At 25.0% G+C, this 20,090-nt stretch overlaps 3 protein-coding genes and 1 long non-coding RNA gene across 5 annotated transcripts; 3 read left to right on the top strand and 1 right to left on the bottom strand.

The window, feature by feature from the left end:
• The first annotated feature begins 320 nt into the window (after positions 1-320).
• Positions 321-1,473, top strand: LOC111028981. The gene is made up of 3 exons (XR_002603959.1): positions 321-1,088; positions 1,152-1,291; positions 1,385-1,473. It is a non-coding gene; the product is annotated as an uncharacterized LOC111028981 (long non-coding RNA).
• A 204-nt stretch (positions 1,474-1,677) lies between these two features.
• Positions 1,678-3,462, top strand: LOC111028980. Its single transcript, XM_022307786.1, has one exon. The coding sequence runs from the start codon at positions 1,860-1,862 to the stop codon at positions 3,417-3,419; it is 1,560 nt and encodes a 519-aa protein (XP_022163478.1). The 5' UTR covers positions 1,678-1,859; the 3' UTR covers positions 3,420-3,462.
• Positions 3,463-4,230: 768 nt separating this feature from the next.
• On the top strand, positions 4,231-8,544 carry LOC111028959 (torsin-1A-like). Its single transcript, XM_022307756.1, has 6 exons — positions 4,231-4,856; positions 5,395-5,666; positions 6,377-6,522; positions 6,804-6,952; positions 7,321-7,465; positions 8,343-8,544. The coding sequence occupies exons 1-6, from the start codon at positions 4,643-4,645 to the stop codon at positions 8,449-8,451; spliced, it is 1,035 nt and encodes a 344-aa protein (XP_022163448.1). The 5' UTR covers positions 4,231-4,642; the 3' UTR covers positions 8,452-8,544.
• LOC111028958 (protein vav) lies at positions 8,365-19,955 on the bottom strand. Of its 2 annotated transcripts, none has more exons than XM_022307754.1 (18): positions 19,576-19,955; positions 17,817-17,992; positions 17,670-17,735; positions 17,350-17,491; positions 15,796-15,969; positions 15,523-15,726; positions 14,971-15,090; positions 14,783-14,899; positions 14,572-14,687; positions 14,371-14,419; positions 11,150-11,367; positions 10,779-10,896; positions 10,546-10,704; positions 9,925-9,980; positions 9,059-9,190; positions 8,825-8,974; positions 8,579-8,747; positions 8,365-8,513 (listed from the first exon to the last, which is right to left on the bottom strand). In XM_022307754.1, exons 1-18 carry the CDS (start codon positions 19,783-19,785, stop codon positions 8,448-8,450), a joined length of 2,442 nt encoding a protein of 813 aa, XP_022163446.1. In that variant the 5' UTR covers positions 19,786-19,955; the 3' UTR covers positions 8,365-8,447. The 2 variants fall into 2 exon arrangements, with proteins under 2 accessions (XP_022163446.1, XP_022163447.1); XM_022307755.1 differs by having other exon boundaries at positions 11,150-11,352.
• Positions 19,956-20,090: the final 135 nt, after the last annotated feature.

The raw sequence follows: 20,090 nt of genomic DNA, 5'->3' as shown, positions 1-20,090 counted from the left end.
GAAAGTCTGAAACTTGAATTTGCTTTTACTTCACTTAAATAAAGTTCTATAAGTTTAAACTTTTACGAACAACATTATGTATTCCTGTGAAGTTTGCGAAGCAAAGTTTCAATCAATTTCAGGTTTTAATAAGCATATGAGGATTAAACATAAAGACTTAAAAAAAACTAAAGTTATTAAACGTAACTTGTACACATGCAATGATTGTAACGAAACTTTTGACTTAAAAAAGGTTTTGATTCAGCATGTCAAAAGCCATTTGATGAAAAATGTACAGCGTCAATCATTATGTTCGTTATGTCCAAAATCCTTTTCATCAATGTCTGGATTGATTGTTCATTTACAGAGTATACATAATGTAAATATTGAGACAAAATTGCTACATTTTGAAAATATAGAAGGTAAACTAATTTATTACTACATTGTTGGTGTTGTATGTATGTGCTCTGACAATATCGTACTTCGTAATTTTGTTATTTGTGTCTAATATTGTTTAATTCTGCCTAGGATAACGATATAAGTACCTGGAGAAATGTTGTGTTTTTTGTTTTATTGTGAAACTGTCGATGACCGGATGACTGGATCAGTTTATCAGTATAAAGTATTCATTATGTGAACGTTAATTTTTTTTTACTTTATCATATTTTGAATCTGTATGTACTATTTACCAAGGCTGGGCAAATTAATGATTTTTGTAACTGCAATTAATTAAAATCATTGAATATGGGGAGAATATCTATTGGTCAGTTATACATTTTGGTTACAATTATAATATACAACTCTGACATAATATAATTTTCTTAACTTTATAAAGAACATTGTAGCTTGATGTAAAATTTACCAACCAGTAAAATAGATCTAAGCGTTTACATTTTTTATGAAGTGTTTTGTGAAGTGCCTCTAAGTACATATTTGTATTAATACTGACGTGTTTTCTACACAAGCAAGTCTGATTCCTATCCATGTTTACTTGTAGCTCAATTATTAATTTTAAATATTTGTTTTATCTTCCTGTGTACTAAACACAATGTTTTATTTGTGAATTTTTTGAAAATTGACCTCCAAGTTTACTTGCTGACATTGTAAAGGTAAATATATTAAGTAATTTACAACAACATTTTTTACATTGGTTATTTTTAAAAATTATATAGATTTTAATGCATGGAAAAGAACTATCGAGGAAAAAGAATTTTGTCAATTTGTAAAAACTACTTCAATCAAAAAATCAACCGATAAAGAATATATGTACTTTTTTTGCCATAGATCATTTAGTCAAAGAACTACTAGAAAAGTAAAATATTTTATTATTTAAAAATGTTATATTTTAGCACAATACAATTGAACATGAAACACATTTATTTAAACTAATATTTTAATAAAATAGGGCCATCGATCTACAAAAAGTTGTGGTACAGTAAAAATTGGCCATGCATGCCCATCTAATATAAAAGTACACTTACAAAATTCCAAACTTTCTGTACAGTATTGTAATACTCATCTTTCACATACACATGAAATAGGAAAACAGAGATTATTTGCTGAAGATCGAAGCAAGATAGCAGGTAATTTGGTCATACTAAATTGTTGCAATAATTACAATGAAATTCCCATACTTGTAGATCCAATATTATGTAACTTCATAAAATTTAATTATGTTTTTAGGGAAATTATCATTGGGTGTACCAGTTAATAAAATCTTAGAAGACATCAGATCATCAAATGTTGAAAGTGATAGTATAAAACGAATTCACTTAATTGAAAAAAAGGACATACATAATATCAAAAGAGATTATAATATATCATATGCTACCAAAAGACATGAAAACGATTTAATAAGTGTTAATCTTTGGGTAAAAGAGATGATAGCGAAAGGTGATGAAAGTCCAATAATATATTTTAAACAACAGGGAAACAGTGACAATAATGTTCAAAGTTTTACAAAAGATGATTTTTGTCTAATCATAATGACACAGTTTCAGTCAGAGTTACTAATGAAATTTGGAAATGATAAAGTATGTATAGACGGAACTCATGGGTTAAATGGGTATAATTTTCAGTTGTATACTATAGTTGTGGTGGATGAGTTTGGAAACGGATATCCCGTTGCATTTTGTTTTTCTAATAAATCTGACACCGCTTTATATAAACATTACTTTCAGTGCATTAAAAATGTAACCGGTAAAGTTACAGCAAATGTGTTTATGTCCGATGATGAACCAGCGTTCTATAATGCCTGGAACGCTGTTATGGGTCCTGCAGAAAAACAGCTTTTATGTACTTGGCATGTATTAAGAAATTGGACAAAAAATTTAAGCAAAATACAATGCAATGAAAAGAAAACCATTGTATTCAAAACCTTAAAAGCATTGTTGTATGAAACTAATGAACATTATTTTTATATTGAACTCCAAAAAGTATTAGATGACTTATTTAATGATACAGAGACTGAAGATTTTGGGAAGTACTTTAAAATGATGTATTCATGTAGAGTAGAAAAGTGGGCATATTTCAATAGAAAACACATTGGTATAAATACAAATATGTACTTAGAGGCACTTCACAAAACCATAAAATATAGTTATTTAGATGGGAAAAAATGTAAATGCTTAGATCTGTCAATCAATGCACTTATGTCATTAGTTAGGGATAAAAGTTTTGAAAGGATTATTAAAATTGCAAAACAAAAAAAAACTTCTAAAATTAATCAAATTATTGCAGCTCATAAAAAATCTTCTGAGGTAACATCAAATATGATATCAGAAGTTGATGGTTACTGGTTGGTTAATTCTACAACTAACTACAATGTCCATTATAAAGTTGAGAAAACAAATTTTTCATGTAGTGAATGTGTTTTGAGTTGTGTTGAATGCCAGATATGTGTTCATACCTATAAGTGCTCATGCATGAATAATGTAATTTACTTTAATATTTGCAAGCATATTCATGCATGTGCAAAACAAAAAAAAAATATTTTATTACCATGTAAACCTGCAGTAACTTCAACATCTTTAACATATGAATTAGCTGTTGATAATGGTTTCCTACAACCAAACGAAACTCAGCCAAAGTTAGATGAAAATACAGATAATACAGGTGAAATCACAAATAAGTTAGAGTCAATACTGGGAATGGTGAATCGTACCAAGTTAAATGACATAGATCAAAAATATATAATAAAACAATGTGATAAAATAATTTCGAAATTGGCCAAAAATACAGATTTTAAAAATACTTCAAATGTAGGAAAGAAGAGAAATATTGAACCTCAAACCAGATTTTTTACCAACAAAAAAAAAAGAATTGAACCACCTACTTTATCATCTAATGAGAGTAAGCATATTAGAGAATCATTAAGGAATTCTTCCAATGAAACTTTATTCATAAGTACAACACAAATGTTTGACCACTCCTATTTATAAATTATGATTACCTATCTATTAACTATTATTATCTATAAATTATTGACATTTTAATTATTTTATCTAATATGATTGACACTTCAATTTTTTTGTTGCAATATTATTTTTACTATTTTTTTTTATGTTATTTCAGAGTTGTATATTATAATTGTAACCATAATGTATTAACTGACAACTAGATATTTCCAAAATTAAATTTTCATATTTATTAAGTCGTCAAAGATGTATTATGTATTTATGTTATTAACAAGTTTTGTTTGATCAATTAGATTCAATATCTGAGGGTAAAACATTAATTTGCCCTGCCTTGGTGAATATAAAATAGTACATACAGATTCAAAATATGATAAAGTAAAATAAATTAACTTACTAGGTACCCAGAATATTTATGTATCTACTTTTATTTAAGTCAAATATTTACCAGCAATAATTGTATTCACTGAGCCAGACCACCTGCATACAACACCAACAATGTAGTAATAAATTAGTTTACCTATCTCCTCTTTATCGTTTAATATGTTCCGGAGTTCTCACCCTTTTTGGATTATCAGGATTATCTTTAGTTTCACTGTTAATTTTAAACTATTTTTAACTATTTACTTTTTAGCAGAGAGGTAATAGTATAGTAAAATACTTTAATATACCATTTATAAAATAAAAATAATATTATATAATATTATATTATAATTTACTATTTTGCTATTTAATAGGTAGTATTATTATTTGATATTCTCGTTATCATTGTTATCATAGTTCGCCTTATCACAGTTTCATGAGATATGACGTCATGGATTCTACAAAAAATTTTTCCTGCTAAGAGCCATTCGTCTCGATTATGAGTGTTGATGATAACAGAGACACCTTTTGTGGGCCGTCCCCCGTCACCCGCCCACTTTGCCGTTTCCACTGTTTCCAGTCCATTATATCTTAGTCCGTGCTTCGGACTTTTAACTGTTAAGACAATTTAAATTTTAAAATTTGAATGAACTTAAACTTGTTACTTATTAGTTTCGACTACAGTTGTACAGAATTATTTATTAATTTAAATTGTATTAAGTACTTGCTATTGGTTAAGTTCAAAGTTCTCATTATTTACTTAACACTGATACATTATGTTTTTTGTTTAATTATTTAGTTTATTGTTTGATAACATATTTTTTTTTGCAACAGCTACAAATGTTTTGCTCATAGCTAATATAATTTAAAATAAAAATTGTTACACCATGATGTTATGTGGAAAATATTTCTTGTCATGTGTCTTATGTTGTTTATTTTTTTTTAAATCCACAACTACTGTCCATGGATTAATAGATCCAATCACAGGAACTTTTGTTGTAGGAGCTTTTGTGACTGGATACTTTCTAAATAAATCAAACTATGTACTCCCCAACATATTCTCTTTTTCTGGTGGATGTCCCAAAACATTTGAAATTAAAGGTAAATATTATGCAGTAATTTATCTTGTAACTAAAAATAAATAACTACAGTATTTGTTTTTTCTTCTTACATAAAATAAGTTTTTAATGTGTAATGAATACTTCTATGTATCTTAATATCTTATATCACTCATAACTGAAAAGTTTATTATGTAAATGTAAATAAGTTCAATTATGTTTAAACTGCAATACTACATAGGTAGGTGTTCACAATTCTGATATTCTGATTGACAATCAATTTTGATGTCACTGCATACTGAATTCGTGCAGTTGTTTTAGTTCATGATTTGCTGTAACTTGAAATTATTATAATAATTTAATAAATTCACAAGTATTTACAAGCATAATATACATAATTTACATTTCATTTATTTTTATAATAGAATTGGTATACCTACTTATTTATTTTACTTAAAAATACTAAAAATTTAATCTCAAATTAAGATATTTTTGTTTTTTTTTTTAGTATATTTAGTTTTAAGTGTTAACTTAATAAATTTGTACCTAGGTATACTAGTTTTTCATTATTCCTTTTACAGATTTAGAACGAGACATGAAAAAAAGTTTTTTTGGGCAACATATTGCATCAAAAATTGTATTATCTGCTTTGGCAGGTAATTTGCATCGTAGCAGAAATAACAAGAAACCATTAGTAATGAGTTTTCATGGTTGCACTGGTTCTGGTAAAAATTTTTTGTCAGATTTAATTGCTAGTCGTATGTTCACATCGGAAAAAGTAAAAAAATCTCGATATCATGTTATTCATGGACGATCTGAATTTCCTATGCAATCAAAAATAAACGATTATAAGGTAAACAATTTCTTTAGGTAGGTAAGTGTATTCTAGATTTGTTTGGATGTAAAATGATTTGTTTTGATTATTGTAATCTCTTCTCCTATAAATATTACAAAATGTAGAATAGTTACCTTTATTTCTGTATCAAATTTAAATATTTTGATCTTCTCACTATAATTTAATATATCTTTGTACTTTTACTTTTGAATTTTTTATGAAATACTTTGAAGAGTACTGTAATTAATTTCAGTAGATTGCCTTTCTGGTTTTTGTTGCACTGATTATAATTTATATTGTATATCTAATAGTACTATATTATTATTTATTTTTAATTGATTCTGAGCGTATCAATGAATGTATTGATTTCAGATTTATTTGATCTATTTCATACATTTTTGACAACATTGATTACATTTTTTATTGTAAATCAAAAATGAATAACTATGAATATTTTAGCAGATTTTACATTTTATTAGACTAATTATAGTTTTCAATATATTTTGGTTCTTTTTGAGCTATTCAATGATATTTAAAATTTTAGATTTTTAGTTTTCAAAAGATTGAAAAATTAATCAAGATGTACCTAAGTTATTCCTACAGCAATTTAAAAAGTTACAAGTCAAGTGTTAGATACTTTTAATATTTATAAATGTCAAAAGTTAACAATATCACTCTTAATTGATACTCAAATGTTTATAGATACTTAATATTAATTAATATTTCAGGAAAAACTTTATTCTAATGTGAAATCCGCTATAAAATCATGTGATACAAATTTATTTGTTTTTGATGAAATCCATTATATACCAATGGGTATATTAGACATATTAATACCTATTCTTGAAAACAATGATGTGTCAATTGATTCTAGGTAATTTATTAGTTAATTGTTTTATAGGGTCTGATGCTATTGTCTAGCTATTTAATAAATTAGAAGAATAAACATTTTGCATGAAGTTTCTGTTATTATAAATGTCGAGCAATGTTGAATCTACAAGAAATTCATTATTAGTAGAAAAGGTAATTTTTTTTCAGCAAAAAAGACAATAGAATTGGACTGCTAAAATGTATTAAAATATGAACATTAGTTTTAATTAATTGAATTTTAAATTTTAAAAGGAAACATAACTAATTGTATTATTAATATTACAGAAATTCAATTTTTATATTTTTAACTAATACAGCCAGTGATTCTATTATAAAAAAGTATTTAGATCTTTGGGTTAATGGATATTCTAGAGAGATGATGAAAGTTCAAGATTTTGATACCATATTACTAAAATCGGCTTTCAATGAAGAAGGTAAAACTTAAATTTTATATTATTTACAGTAGTTATAAGTTTATAACTCACTAAGTTGTAGTTAAATTTTATTTTTAATATTTTATGTAACATAAACATGGATTTATGGTGTTCCAGTTATGTATTGCATTGGTTTAAATTGGTTAATATTTATTACGATTGTCAAAAGACATAATTTAATGATTATTAAAAGTGTGAAATCTAAAGACAATTGATTATTGAGTACACAAAAAACTCATGCTTCAAAATTTATATTTATATAAATGTAATATGAAAGTTTATAACTTATTTTAAAATAAGATAGAGTATATGTAATTTTGTAGGTACATTTTTAAACAATTAAATATACTGTTGTATTCATTTAATAGGAGGGTTGAAGAAAAGTGCAATAATAGATTCCCATATTATTGATCATTATGTTCCATTCTTACCACTCGAAAAAGTTCATGTGGAACAATGTATCGAGGCAGAGTTGAAAAATCTTACAAAACATTTGGATTCCAAAACAAAAAGGTAATATTAGAAAGTGTAGTATATAAAATCAGTGATGATAAATTGAATCCATTATTTATTTATTTTTTTATAGTTTTCTATTACATTATGAAACTAATTTATTGAATTGAAATCCACTGGTTAATTTGTTAAAATATAAAAATATTAAATTTACTTAAAATACATACTTAATATTTTAAACATTTATACATATTTCATCTATATTTAATCATTATATACAGAAAAAAATTCCCCATATAGAGAAAATAGGAGTAACATTTGTTTTCACAATATATTTTAATGTTTCATAAACTTGAACAAATGATTAACATAAAAACATGGCACAAACCACAAAAGATAAAATTTTAAACATAACTCGTTGATTGTCTTTTATTAAAGGAAAAAGTATTGGTTACTTCTGGTTTTCAATAGTTATTAATTAATGAATACCATTTAGTTAATATACTTTTTATGTATTAACAATATGTTCATAATATATAGCTGTATTAATATAGAAATCTCTTAACACAAAAGTGTGCTATTAAAAATAATATATATAGTAATGACACCGTTTTTTTACAATATGACTAAAAAAAGTAAAAAAATATATATATATGTTGAAACATAAATTATGGACACAATTTTAATATATATGTTAACTTTACAAAATTTAAAATATTTAATTAAAAATATTCCTTAATATAGCACATAAAATAAAATATTGTTCACCATTTTAATAAACTTAATATCAAATCTAAAAATCAATGAATTTTTTATCAATCAAATTTATTAAAATGTATAATGATACATTTTTGCGACATTACAGATAAAAATAAATAACTATGTATGACATTTATTATTTGTGAAATGTACTTATTATATTATTCACTTTTTTCAGTGAAATACTGCGGATAATTACATTTGGTCCCGAGCCTCACAAGCTGTTTTCTTCTTCTGGTTGTAAAAGAATTAAAGCATTGGTTACAACTGAACTAAATACAATTTAATTCGATATTTTTAAAGTACACTGTGAGTGTTCTTGTACATAAACTTTTGGAAAAAAACCAATCTAAAAATAAATATTTTTGTATGCTTAATAATCATCAAATAATGTTAATATAATAAGTCAATTACTTTGTCTCCAATTTGCCCTTTCCACCATCCTTTTTGATCCCCTTCTTTGCTCAAAATTTTCAATGTACATCCTTCTTTTAATGGTAACTGGTTTGATTCAGTGGGAGAAAAATTATACTTTGCTATGGCAAGTATTCGACAAAATGGCCATTTCAATTTGATGTCCAACCTGTAAGATTAATAGTTAAATATAATTATTATGAATGTAATATTTTAGCAACTATACATTATGTTAAGTCTACACACCCAGTAAAATTTTCACTCAAACTGTTTCGTTCATAAAAATTAACTAATTCAACTAGGTTAGGAAAAAATCGTTTTTCTGATAAATAAAAACTGCTGATTCCATCTTCTAATCTTTCACATATTTTCATATGCTTTACTTGGTTGTTGGATCTAAGTAAAATAAATTACATATTTTGTATTAAATAAAATAATAATTTTGATTATTAATATTTAAATAATTGTAAAATAGCTTACTTTAAACTTAATGCATAAACAGTTTCTACTGGTCTAGTAGGTCCTTGAGGTCGTATTCGTACTAAATAGGTACCACCAGATTCGCTTTCCAATAGATTTGTTGCTCGATCTCTATCCATTTCTCCAACAAACCTAAATAATAAAACAATTTATTGAACTATAGTTTTCATCAATAACATGGCATGATTTTGTTGTGCACTTTTCTAAACATCATTAGGAAACTCAATATTTGTAAAAATCCCATTGAAGATACTATAAGTAATATTGAATTATTTTAGTGCTGCAGGACTAATTTGTTTTCTTTGGTTCAATTGCATGCAAAATTCATAAATCATGTTTTACACTTCTAAAATGTTGGATCTTTTTTGAGCGAATACGCTGAAATTTAAGAGCTTTAAATAGCTACTTTAACTATTGTCTAGTAGCTTTATATGTAGTTAAAATATACATACAATAAAAGAGGTATTCTTCTGAATTAAATATATTGTGGATTTGTGGCTAAATTCAATCAGTCACAATCATAAAAGTGCAAAATGTGGACATGCAGCTTGTGCAAGATAAATGTAGAAAACAAATGTCTAAATGCTATATGTATTTTTTTAAAGTGACCTATTTTATAGTAATTATTGCTTTTAGTGGTAATTATTAGTCCTCAACTAGTTTTGAATAGAGGTCTAAAATCTTACCCCCCCCCCCAAAAAAAAAAAAAAAATATTTGCAAAATCCTAAAAACAAGACATTTTGATCAAAGGTCTATAATACTTATAACTACAATTTTATTGAAAACCCAAATAAAATCCCAGGTTTTTGCTTTAGTTGCAGGTTGCTGGTTATTTAGTTAATAATTTATTTTTTATAAAACTTACCACAAATGTTCTGTTAAAGTATCGTTGTCTGACCAATTTCTTGTCCAATCTGGTGACTGAAATAAGAAGTTGAATTTTTGTTTTTATAAATTATTGTATTTTTGTAAATACAAATAAAATATACATATATAAATGTTTTTTTTTTGGAATTCATTTTTTATGTTAAAATATTAATTTTACTGAACATAAAATAAAATAAACATGTTATAAAAAACTGTACTACTCTGTGTTTGTAAGACTAATTTAAATTCTAATAAATGAGTTAATTGTTGATACTACCAGGAAATTATTCATAGTTTTAATATTAATGAATTTGTTTTTTTTTAACATAAGCTTTAATTAATAAATAATGATTTTAAAAATAAATAATAACCATACTTTTTAATTTATTAATTTATAAGTTAAATTATCATGATGAATTAAAAAAAAATAACCTGACAATAGCCCTAAAAAAACAGAAAATCAAGGTTTTACTGTATATTTGGTATGCCACAAGAAATAATTGAGCCTCAGTAATATTTTGTTAGTGAATGTAAAATTGTTTAAATTATTTTTCTAAATAAAAGTATTTTCATAGTAAGATTTATTTAGTTCAAACTATAAAACAATATAGATTCATACTCTGTGTCGTTGATTAAAACTGGTATGATCTGCTGGAAAACGATTTGAAAACATTGTGTTTTGGGTGGTAGTAGATTGTGGACTAATTAAACCACACCTACCCGATTCTGGTATGCATGATTTATGAACACTTATAAAACATTCTTCGCATTTGTAACCCTAAAAAAATTAAATATTCTTCGGATATAGAATGCATTAAGGATAAAGCCAATTACATTTAAATAATAGTTTACCTGAAATATGCAGCCTTTCAAGTATTTTGAACAATGATAACATACGGTTGGTGCATCAAAAGTTTGCATTACAAATTTGTGACTTGTTAAATTGCATACCGATGGCTCAATATTATCCCTAAAAATAAAGTCTTTGATTTTATAAATTATTAATAAAAATGTATCAATTAATACAATATTTTGAAAATTCGGTTTATAAATTAGAAAATATTGATTACTAATATTAATATTAATATTACTAATATTACTCTAGAGTCCAGAATATGTATACAAGAAAAATTATATGTTAAAATTGATGTAAGCTAGTCATATTCATTAGTACTTTTTAAAATTTACAATTATAATAGATTATGTCATTATAATTTTCTTACATCGCATCTTGAATAGCTTTCATCCATTTCATCTTTTGTTCTTCAGATCTTGCATAAAATGTATACACCGTACTTTCTGACTTGTGAACCATGTGGAACTGATAGGACCATCTATTTTCTCTATATAAGAATTTGCGGCTAGTATAATCTTCTAGGCGATATTGTGATATAATAAGTGACTGCTTAAACGAATATTGATCACTCTGGAAACCAATGAACTAAATATGTCAAAATAAAACTTACTTTATTAAAAACATATAAACTTCATTACATTAAGATCCTAAATTTGATCACATTATTTTGGTAAGACAAAGAAATAATAACAAATCCTTGAGTCTTGGGACTTAAATAGATTTTTAAAACAACAACTTATGTAGGATCTAATATTTAATTGAATTTAAGGTTTATGGACATGCCAAAACATTTTAACACAACTTTAAAATAAAATTATATAATTGAAATTACCTATAGCATGAGTCCAAATATTTTGAAAATTTCATTGAGTATGGAATATTTAAGAAACAGTGGAATGTTTAGAATTACAACAAATCATTTAAAATTATTTTATGAGAAATCGTTATTTTAATTGAGAATATCTAATGTCATCAAATTTACCATCTGAAGCTCATAAAAAATAATTATGTAATTACGTTATACTTTTTTAGATTCTGAGGGAAGCAATGAATGTATTGATTTTACAGTAGAACCTCATTAATTCGGACTAATTGGGGTTATAAGTTGTCCGAATTGATGAAAGTCCGGATTAAACAAAATAACCAAGAATCGTAAATTATAAATTTAAAAAAAATGTAATGGATATTTTACTATACTTACAATACTTAAGTCTATCTAATACATATAATTAACAATATTAAACCTAAAACATAGTACATAGTTGTATAATTGAACTCGTTTCATGTTTATTTTAATCTACATCATGAACTAGCGTGATAAACGGCTGTCCAGATTAAACTAAGCCCAGACTAATAAGGTTTTACTGTACAATGATATGTTATATTTTATTTTTATATTGTTTGTGCTTGTTCCTCATAAAATATAAGTGGCAATTAAAAAAAGTTGAGTGTTTGTAGTAGAATTTTGACAAAATACATAAAAATCACAAAAATTTGCAAAATATTTTGTATTTATGTTAAAGATTTGATAATTGAATACAAGATTCCTCATAAGTTTGTCTACCTTTATTAAAGAAAAAATGTCTACCAAAAAGTCAAATTGAATTTTTCTGAGGGTTTGAAGTATAAACGTCAACACAATTTTATTAGTTGGATCAAAAAGCTTGAAAATTTAATACAATGCTCCTCACACATTGATACAATATAAAATTTAACTTGTTCATTCTATAACCAAAAATGTACTAAAACCAAAAATAACAAGATACCTATAGTAAGAGAAATAATGTAATATAAGAATAATTTTAAATGCAATTTGGTTGACGAAAATTATTTTAACCAACTATATATTAGTAGTGTAGTACTAATGACTAGTAGCAAAATAAATTACTTTCATCATTATAATATCATACAATTTACTTGCTAAGTAGTATCATAAACTTACAGAACTTCTTCGCTCAGAATCATTTTTCTTATACAATGATTTTATATAATTGAATGCAAATTTAATACATCTACTACTGTGACTCTCTAGACACTTAATGTACAGCAGAGTGTTACCTACTTACCCATTTCTTTTTTAAATAATGTAGAGAAAAATTATGAAAAACCTTGTTCAATGTCAATTATAACAACATATATAGAACTTAGTATCAAATTTTCAATTCTCAGGTATGGGTATTATATATGTTATGAATTTTTGACTTCAAAATAATTTGCATACTTTTAAGATTTTGACGCAATTTGTCAAATTTTTAACTTCAAACACTCATAATCCAAAAGCAGAGTTTGAGACTTACAGCATTTACATATCCATAATAGATGTAGTAAAACATAGCAGAGTGGTATACTAGGTTTCAAAGAACAGAGAATTTAAACAAAAAGTTTTATTTTGCATATTTTAAATTTTTTTGCTTTATTGACATTTACATAACGATTTTTAACAATTACCATCATTATTTTCAAATCACGATCACGGGGTTCATGGATAATAATTGATTATATTGTGTAGGTTAGAAAAATATACATGCAATATAAATATGATGTTATATAGTTGGTTTATTAAAAGACATAGGTTTTCGCATCTATTATGAATTATAATACTTTACCTGTTGTTTCCTGAAATGATTAATATTAAATGTCAAATATATGAAATTTATTAAAAAAAAAATCAAAGTGGTCATGTTTTGTGTATATTTTAATTTTTTTTTAAGGGATACAAGTCCCAAACCTTGATCAGATGTAGTGGATTTAGGCTCAATTTAATCCTACAGTTATACCTCGCATTAAAATTTCAAGCTTTTTGAATGAGGGACAACTTTTTTTATCCAAATCTATAGAAAAAATCAAAAATGCCAAAACAATGTTACTGCTTCAAGAGACAATGCAGCAAAAAACAGTACAAACACAATAACTACAATGGCAATGGCCCGTTTTAAAAGAATTTTATAAAGTTCATATTACTATATTAGTATATATTTAAAATTTAAATGCAAACATAATTAAGCACACTTATTATAATTTATAACCACAAACTTCTTGATACACACTCTACTTTCATGTTGCTACCAACACATACCAAGTGCAAGTAAGTTTTTTTTTTGTCTAAAAGTATGTAGGTACATTTGTAGTTTTGTCTATTATGCCAGTTGATCTATTTATAGGATTAGGCATCTTAGAACAGAATTTTAATTATTTATCAGTTTAACTTTGGAACCACTTATCCCACCTTATATAGGTTTTTTAATTTAATTACAAATTTTCGAAAAGTTATGATCTTAAAACCATGTTTAGGGAAAAGTTAAGTAAGTAGGAAAACTCTTTTTAAGTACATTTCACAAGACATTTTAAGATTTGTTTTCTGAAATGTTATTATTTAAAAGTTTTATTTTTTAATTGAATTGAGAGTATGTTTCAGTATAAATAATTACCTTTTATAATAAAGATTCATCATAAGAACAACTAATTTCTGTTAAATTATTAATGTTTTTTTGTTTCATAATTTTATGTTTATAAAAAAACAATAATAAGTGTTCATAAAAATAAGTGCATAATTAACTCTATAAATACATGGATAAAAATTTAACTTACTCTAATTGATTTGCACATCAACACAACTTGGTCAAAAATGAAGACATATCTACAAAAATGAAAATAATAAAATATCTACTAACAAGCAAAGAAAATCATTAAACATCAAACATGTATTTATACTAACATGCACAATAAGCAACATCAGACTAACTTTTAATTAAATTATACATTTCAAATCATTTAAACAAATTAAAATACCTTGGTTTTAATTTTTGATCATTATGAGCTTTTATTTTTAATTCACCATCAGCAATTAAGTGACCATAGTTTTTCAATTCCGTCATTCCAGCAATATCCCAATCAACAATACTTTTCTGAAAAATTATAATTTTGTTATAATTTTAAATTACAAAACATTTTATAATATTACAATGCATTATTCATAATAATAATATTAATAATTTATTACCTGAACATCATTCATGATTTGCAAAGTATCACTATCCCTCTTCACTTCATTTATATATTGAGCTATATCTACCATACACTCTTTTGCCCATTCTAATCCCGGAAGATCTTTATGTGTCTATTTCATAATCATAATCATATAAATATTTTTTATTTTTCACAAAAATAGATTTATGTTGGTTATTTTACCTGCGGAGTATCATGTATGAGTTTATCTAATAATAAGTGGTATTTAAGTATCCTTTGCATTGGTACAGACAAGATATCTCGTAATTTAAATTTTCCATTGTTAGCTTCTTCTTGGCAACGCTACAAAAGGATTAATTCAATTTTGCTGACATTTTGATATTAAAATTTAAAAAATTTTAATTGACAATTTTTTACTAAAAATACAATTAATTAGTATTTTAATTAGAATGTAGTAAGAAGAGGTGGGGTATACCTAAAAACTTAATAACATAGGAAATTTAGAAACATTAAAAGGATTGTAAAATACAATTCCCATTTATAAAATGTTTCTACAAAAAATGTGAATCTAATAAATGGAATTTAGACAGTAAGTCAAATATAGAATATAAAAGTAAAGCAACAAAATTAAAACTAAAATAAATATTTATAACTTAATGTGAAGAAGGTAAAACATGAAATGACTAATAAGTTTTATTAAAAACAGAAGATTAATCAAGACAAAAAGTATATAAATAGAAAAAATATGAATATCTATAATATAATTAATCATACATTAACTTCTCTATTAATATGTTCATTCTGGTTACAAATGTCTTGTATTCGATCTTGTGCTGTTGTAAGGTTTGCACAGTAATCTGCATAAACTAGAAACTTGTCCTTCCAATTAAGAAAGACATCAGAAAGCCTTAAGGAGCTATACTGTGAACATGCTTTTATTAAATCCAAATGAAAATCCTTGTGTATTTCATGAAGTTCCTAAAAACATTTTATTAATAATAAATAAAATATTAAAAAAACTAAAATGGCATTTTGATTAAAGCTTACTTTTATTCCTTGAAATATAGTACAAAAGTCATCTTCTTTCATTATTTTTATTAGAGGTTTTATAAAGCATTTTAACAATGTTTGTAATACATCAACATAATTTTTTTCAGTTTCAACCAGTTCATTAATGACATAATCTCGTTTTTCAACAATTTGCTGTGGAACTACAGGATGCTAAAATAAGTATGAACGTATAAAAATAAGTGAAGTTTAATTAAAAAGTTTACATCATAATGTATCTAGTTGATCATACAGTTATAATTCTAATCTTTACACAAATCAAGACATCAGTACCTAGAAATCAACAACCATTTCTGCAACAAACTATATTATGTAAATATTAAACTTTTGTCTATACCCTCTGTGAAAAGACCCATAATCTTTCTATCAACTACAAGTGTCTTTACATAAGTTTTTATAATTCTAAACAATTTTTATGTTACCTACTTCTACAATTTAAACATTTTTTTTCCTACTAACACTTTATTTTACCTTATTAACTAAACAGAGGTATACCACCTACAATTGATTATGTTTGATAAATAAAAAAAACAATTTATTTTAGGTACTGCCTGATAAATAATAGGTCCTAAATGATAAAAAAAGTAATATCTATTAGTAAAGATAATTTAAAATATTTTTTTTACTATTTATCTATTAGTGTATAATATTATATGGTCTATAACATAGAAAGTGGTCAATATTTTAGAAAAAACATTAATTTATTTGTTTCATAGATAGTAAGAGATGTGTAATGATAAATAAATTATCTAATTTGGTTCTTTCAATTTCAAAATTCAAAATTCATATTGTTATCGTGTACCTGATTTTTATGAATGATTAACAGAGAAATGGTTTTTAGCATATTTAAGTGTTAGCCCCATGGAATCAGAAATACTGGTTCTACTGAACGATGATTTTGTATAAAATAAAACTATACATTTTAATTAATATAATCAATATATATTACTGTTTTAAATTTTCTCTTGGCAGTTGGTTAATTTTGAGACCACATTTAAAATGTATTCGGAAAATAAAAATAAAAAATATTGACTGAATATCAGATTTTATCATACTGGAATTTTTATATAATCTTTTAAAAGAAGATGTTCTACACAATTTAGGTATGAATTACGGCACTGCCCTCATCACATTAAACTAAGTGCCAGATATAACTATTTAGTTACCTCTCTATAAGTATTCAATTTATTTAAAGTGTCATTGTGTTATGCTTTGTAAGAAGCTTGAAAATGTAATATAAGCTTCCTCATAAGTTCTTCATTTACTAATTAAAATATATGGAAAATACATTGGCACAATTTTTTTATAGGTATTATTTTTATAGCTAATGGTTGCAAATGTAATACGTTTCTATTCATACTGTAACAAAAAATCTGAAAATTATGAAATTCAGATTCTTCTAAAGATATATTAAGTTCAAATTTTGAAAAATTAGAAACTTAAACAAAGAACTACAATTTTACTTATTTTTTTGTAACTTAATAACAAAGATGAACATAGAAACTAAATAATTAATAATATTTAATAATTTACCTCTGAAATAGAGAGTGAAGATTGAATGTCAATTGCACATAAATCATGATAAATTTCTTCATTTCGAATATGAGTATCATAACTGGTGTATTCATTTTCATGAAAAGAATCTAATAAAGCACTTCTTGAAGATACAAGGTCTCTAAAACATAATTTTAAAATGTATTTAAAATGCAATAATTAATTAGGTAGTTAAAGCAAGAGTATTAGTAAAATAAACAAACAGACATTTTAGATAAATAACTTATTAACATAAATGGTATGGAATTATAATTTTGATTTTAAATCACTAAAAATATATGTGAAATAATATAACTTACAATGAATTTATGTTTCTGTAGATATCTTCTTGAGATAATGTTCTTGGTTTAGTAACAATAAATCCACTACAACCAAAGCACATTAAACAAAAATGTTACGTGTAAAAACAATAATAATTGTTATATTTATTTATTATAGATACATACGGTATATGAAGTCTTTGTAATTTTAGAGTTTGTGATAGAATTGATAGGGTACGAATAACTTTGAAAAAATCAGATAGTTCAAACAATATAATTGGATCAAATATATCATACTCTTTAACATCAAAAACTTCTTGACATACTTGCAGAAATGTCTTTATGTTGCGTAAACATAAGAACTAAAAAAAAAAAATAACAATAATAATAAATAAATTGAAAGCATTGCAAATATGTTTACTTTTAAAAAACAATATAAATTTTCATTTATATTTAAGCTAGTGTCTAAACTTTCTACAAGTCTAACAACAAACATGTTTTTGAAATAAAATATATAGCATAAACAAATTAATATACAACACAATTAGCACATAATATATAGGTTAAATACTTTAATATGAATCTAGGAAAATAAGCCATTGTAAACTGAACCCACTTAATTAGGTACATATATGAATTATACTTGAGTCATATACAGGTTGATTCAAAAAGCAAATGCTTACCCCCAATTTTATCTTTAATAATAAATTTATTCGAATTCTGATTTTTGAAATTGTTATATATGCTTAAGGACCATATTTTCAAATTCCTGAGACTTTTTGTTCTACTTAATGAGTATTCTGGGATGATTCAAACTTTTAGAGAACTTTTAATTCCAAATTTGATGAAGTTGTTTTTCAATTATTAAAATATGTATATTAAAGATAATAGTTCTTAAAAATGGCTTTAGATTAATATAAAATAGATGTAAGATTGGATATTGGTAGATTTATATAAATTACTAAACATTTTAAATTACCATAGTCCCCACAAGTTTGTATCACCCCAGCACATTCCTTAAGTAGTATAGGAAATCCCATGAATTTGAAAATATGATATAAGTATATTTAAAAATACCAAAAGTCAGAATTAGAATACATTTATTATTAAGGAAAAATGGGAGTGAACATACATGGTGAATCATCCTGTATAATCCTTATATCAAAGTTTTTGATTTGGAACCAAAAAGCTGTAATGAATGAAAAATACTACAGGTAGTGGATGACTAATTTTTTTTACTTCTTATGGTAGAATATAGGAATCCAGTATGGCTGTATATAACTTAAAAATGTAATTAGTTTTTGAAATATTGAATAGGTACTTAAGTATTTTATATTATAATAAATCAGCCTAAATGTACATGGCATTTAAGTGTAAGATATAAATACAATGGATTTTAAGATAATATGTAGTTTATCTACAAAATATCATATTTTTATTCAATTGATGACACTAGTTGGATTTTTGATGAAGGAAATTCCATTAGAACAATATAAACTGTTATATAAAATATTTTCAAATTAACAAAACTTAACTCAATAAACTTTTATGAATAAATTAGTTGGTTATGTTTTTCTGTCTTCTTTTCCTACTACCATTTAATATAATATACCTAATCATAAATAACATTCATATAAGAATGATAATATATTTTATTTATTTTTTAACTTAATTATTTCACTGTAAAATTTACATAAATAAGTAAGGTAATGTAATTAAATGATACAAAAAAAAAAAAAAAATTAAGATTAAAAATTGATGGGTAATCAAGCGGGGTGTAATAGTTTTTGGATTTTGAACTTTTTAAGTTTACGCATGTCATCTGCATGACAGTAGTTTACTCTTATCGACCATAATATTTATTTATGGACGTAGGTATGTAGATGTCATTTTATTATTAAATTTGTTTAATTTTCCAATGTATAATGAAAGTTAATATCATTACTTGAGCCATTTGTGGTTTTTGATTTATGTCTTTTGTTCCAAGACATCCTGGCTCTAGGATGTTTAAAAGATTACATAAAATTACTCCATCCCTAAGCGTATGTGCTAAATCATCGATTGTAGATTCCGGCCAATTGACTTTATGATCAGATCTGATCGCGCCACACCTTGTTAGCCAATTCGCGCATTCACGCCAACCACCGTTTGCCATGACAACATCAATGGGACACAGTTGTAAGTAAATAAATATTCATAATAAAACTAGAAATTGGTTGGAAAAGTAAAAGTAAAAAACGAAAGGATTAAAGGAATGTCAACACGATTTTAGATTAACGACAACAATCAACTTGTTGAATGTTTATTTTGATTCGAAGCATACAAATATACAATGATACGTAACTTCCTGCTGATAACGAACAAATACATGTTAACAGTGTAGCTATACGCGAACAGCCTAAGGAGAATAAAATAAAATCAATAAACACTTGGTCACACTGAATATTATTGGTGTACACT

This window comes from Myzus persicae, unplaced genomic scaffold (genome assembly GCF_001856785.1).
Source record: "Myzus persicae strain clone G006 unplaced genomic scaffold, MPER_G0061.0, whole genome shotgun sequence".
Classification (NCBI taxonomy): domain Eukaryota; kingdom Metazoa; phylum Arthropoda; class Insecta; order Hemiptera; family Aphididae; genus Myzus; species Myzus persicae.
The sequence above is the reverse complement of the archived record's forward strand: the minus strand, read 5'-3'. Positions and strand labels throughout refer to the sequence as shown.

What these genes read in the sequence shown, in the direction of transcription:
- LOC111028980 (XM_022307786.1), top strand. Translation starts at nt 1,860, where the DNA reads ATGATAGCGAAAGGTGATGAAAGTCCAATAATATATTTTAAACAACAG.
- LOC111028959 (XM_022307756.1), top strand. Translation starts at nt 4,643, where the DNA reads ATGATGTTATGTGGAAAATATTTCTTGTCATGTGTCTTATGTTGTTTA. An exon ending in CAAAAATAAACGATTATAAG is followed by an intron (nt 5,667 to 6,376) that starts GTAAACAATTTC and finishes TTAATATTTCAG; the next exon opens with GAAAAACTTTATTCTAATGT. An exon ending in ATCGGCTTTCAATGAAGAAG is followed by an intron (nt 6,953 to 7,320) that starts GTAAAACTTAAA and finishes TTCATTTAATAG; the next exon opens with GAGGGTTGAAGAAAAGTGCA.
- LOC111028958 (XM_022307754.1), bottom strand. Translation starts at nt 19,785, where the DNA reads ATGGCAAACGGTGGTTGGCGTGAATGCGCGAATTGGCTAACAAGGTGT. An exon ending in TACAGAAACATAAATTCATT is followed by an intron (nt 17,492 to 17,669) that starts GTAAGTTATATT and finishes ATTATGTTTTAG; the next exon opens with AGACCTTGTATCTTCAAGAA. An exon ending in AAATCATGAATGATGTTCAG is followed by an intron (nt 14,688 to 14,782) that starts GTAATAAATTAT and finishes ATAATTTTTCAG; the next exon opens with AAAAGTATTGTTGATTGGGA.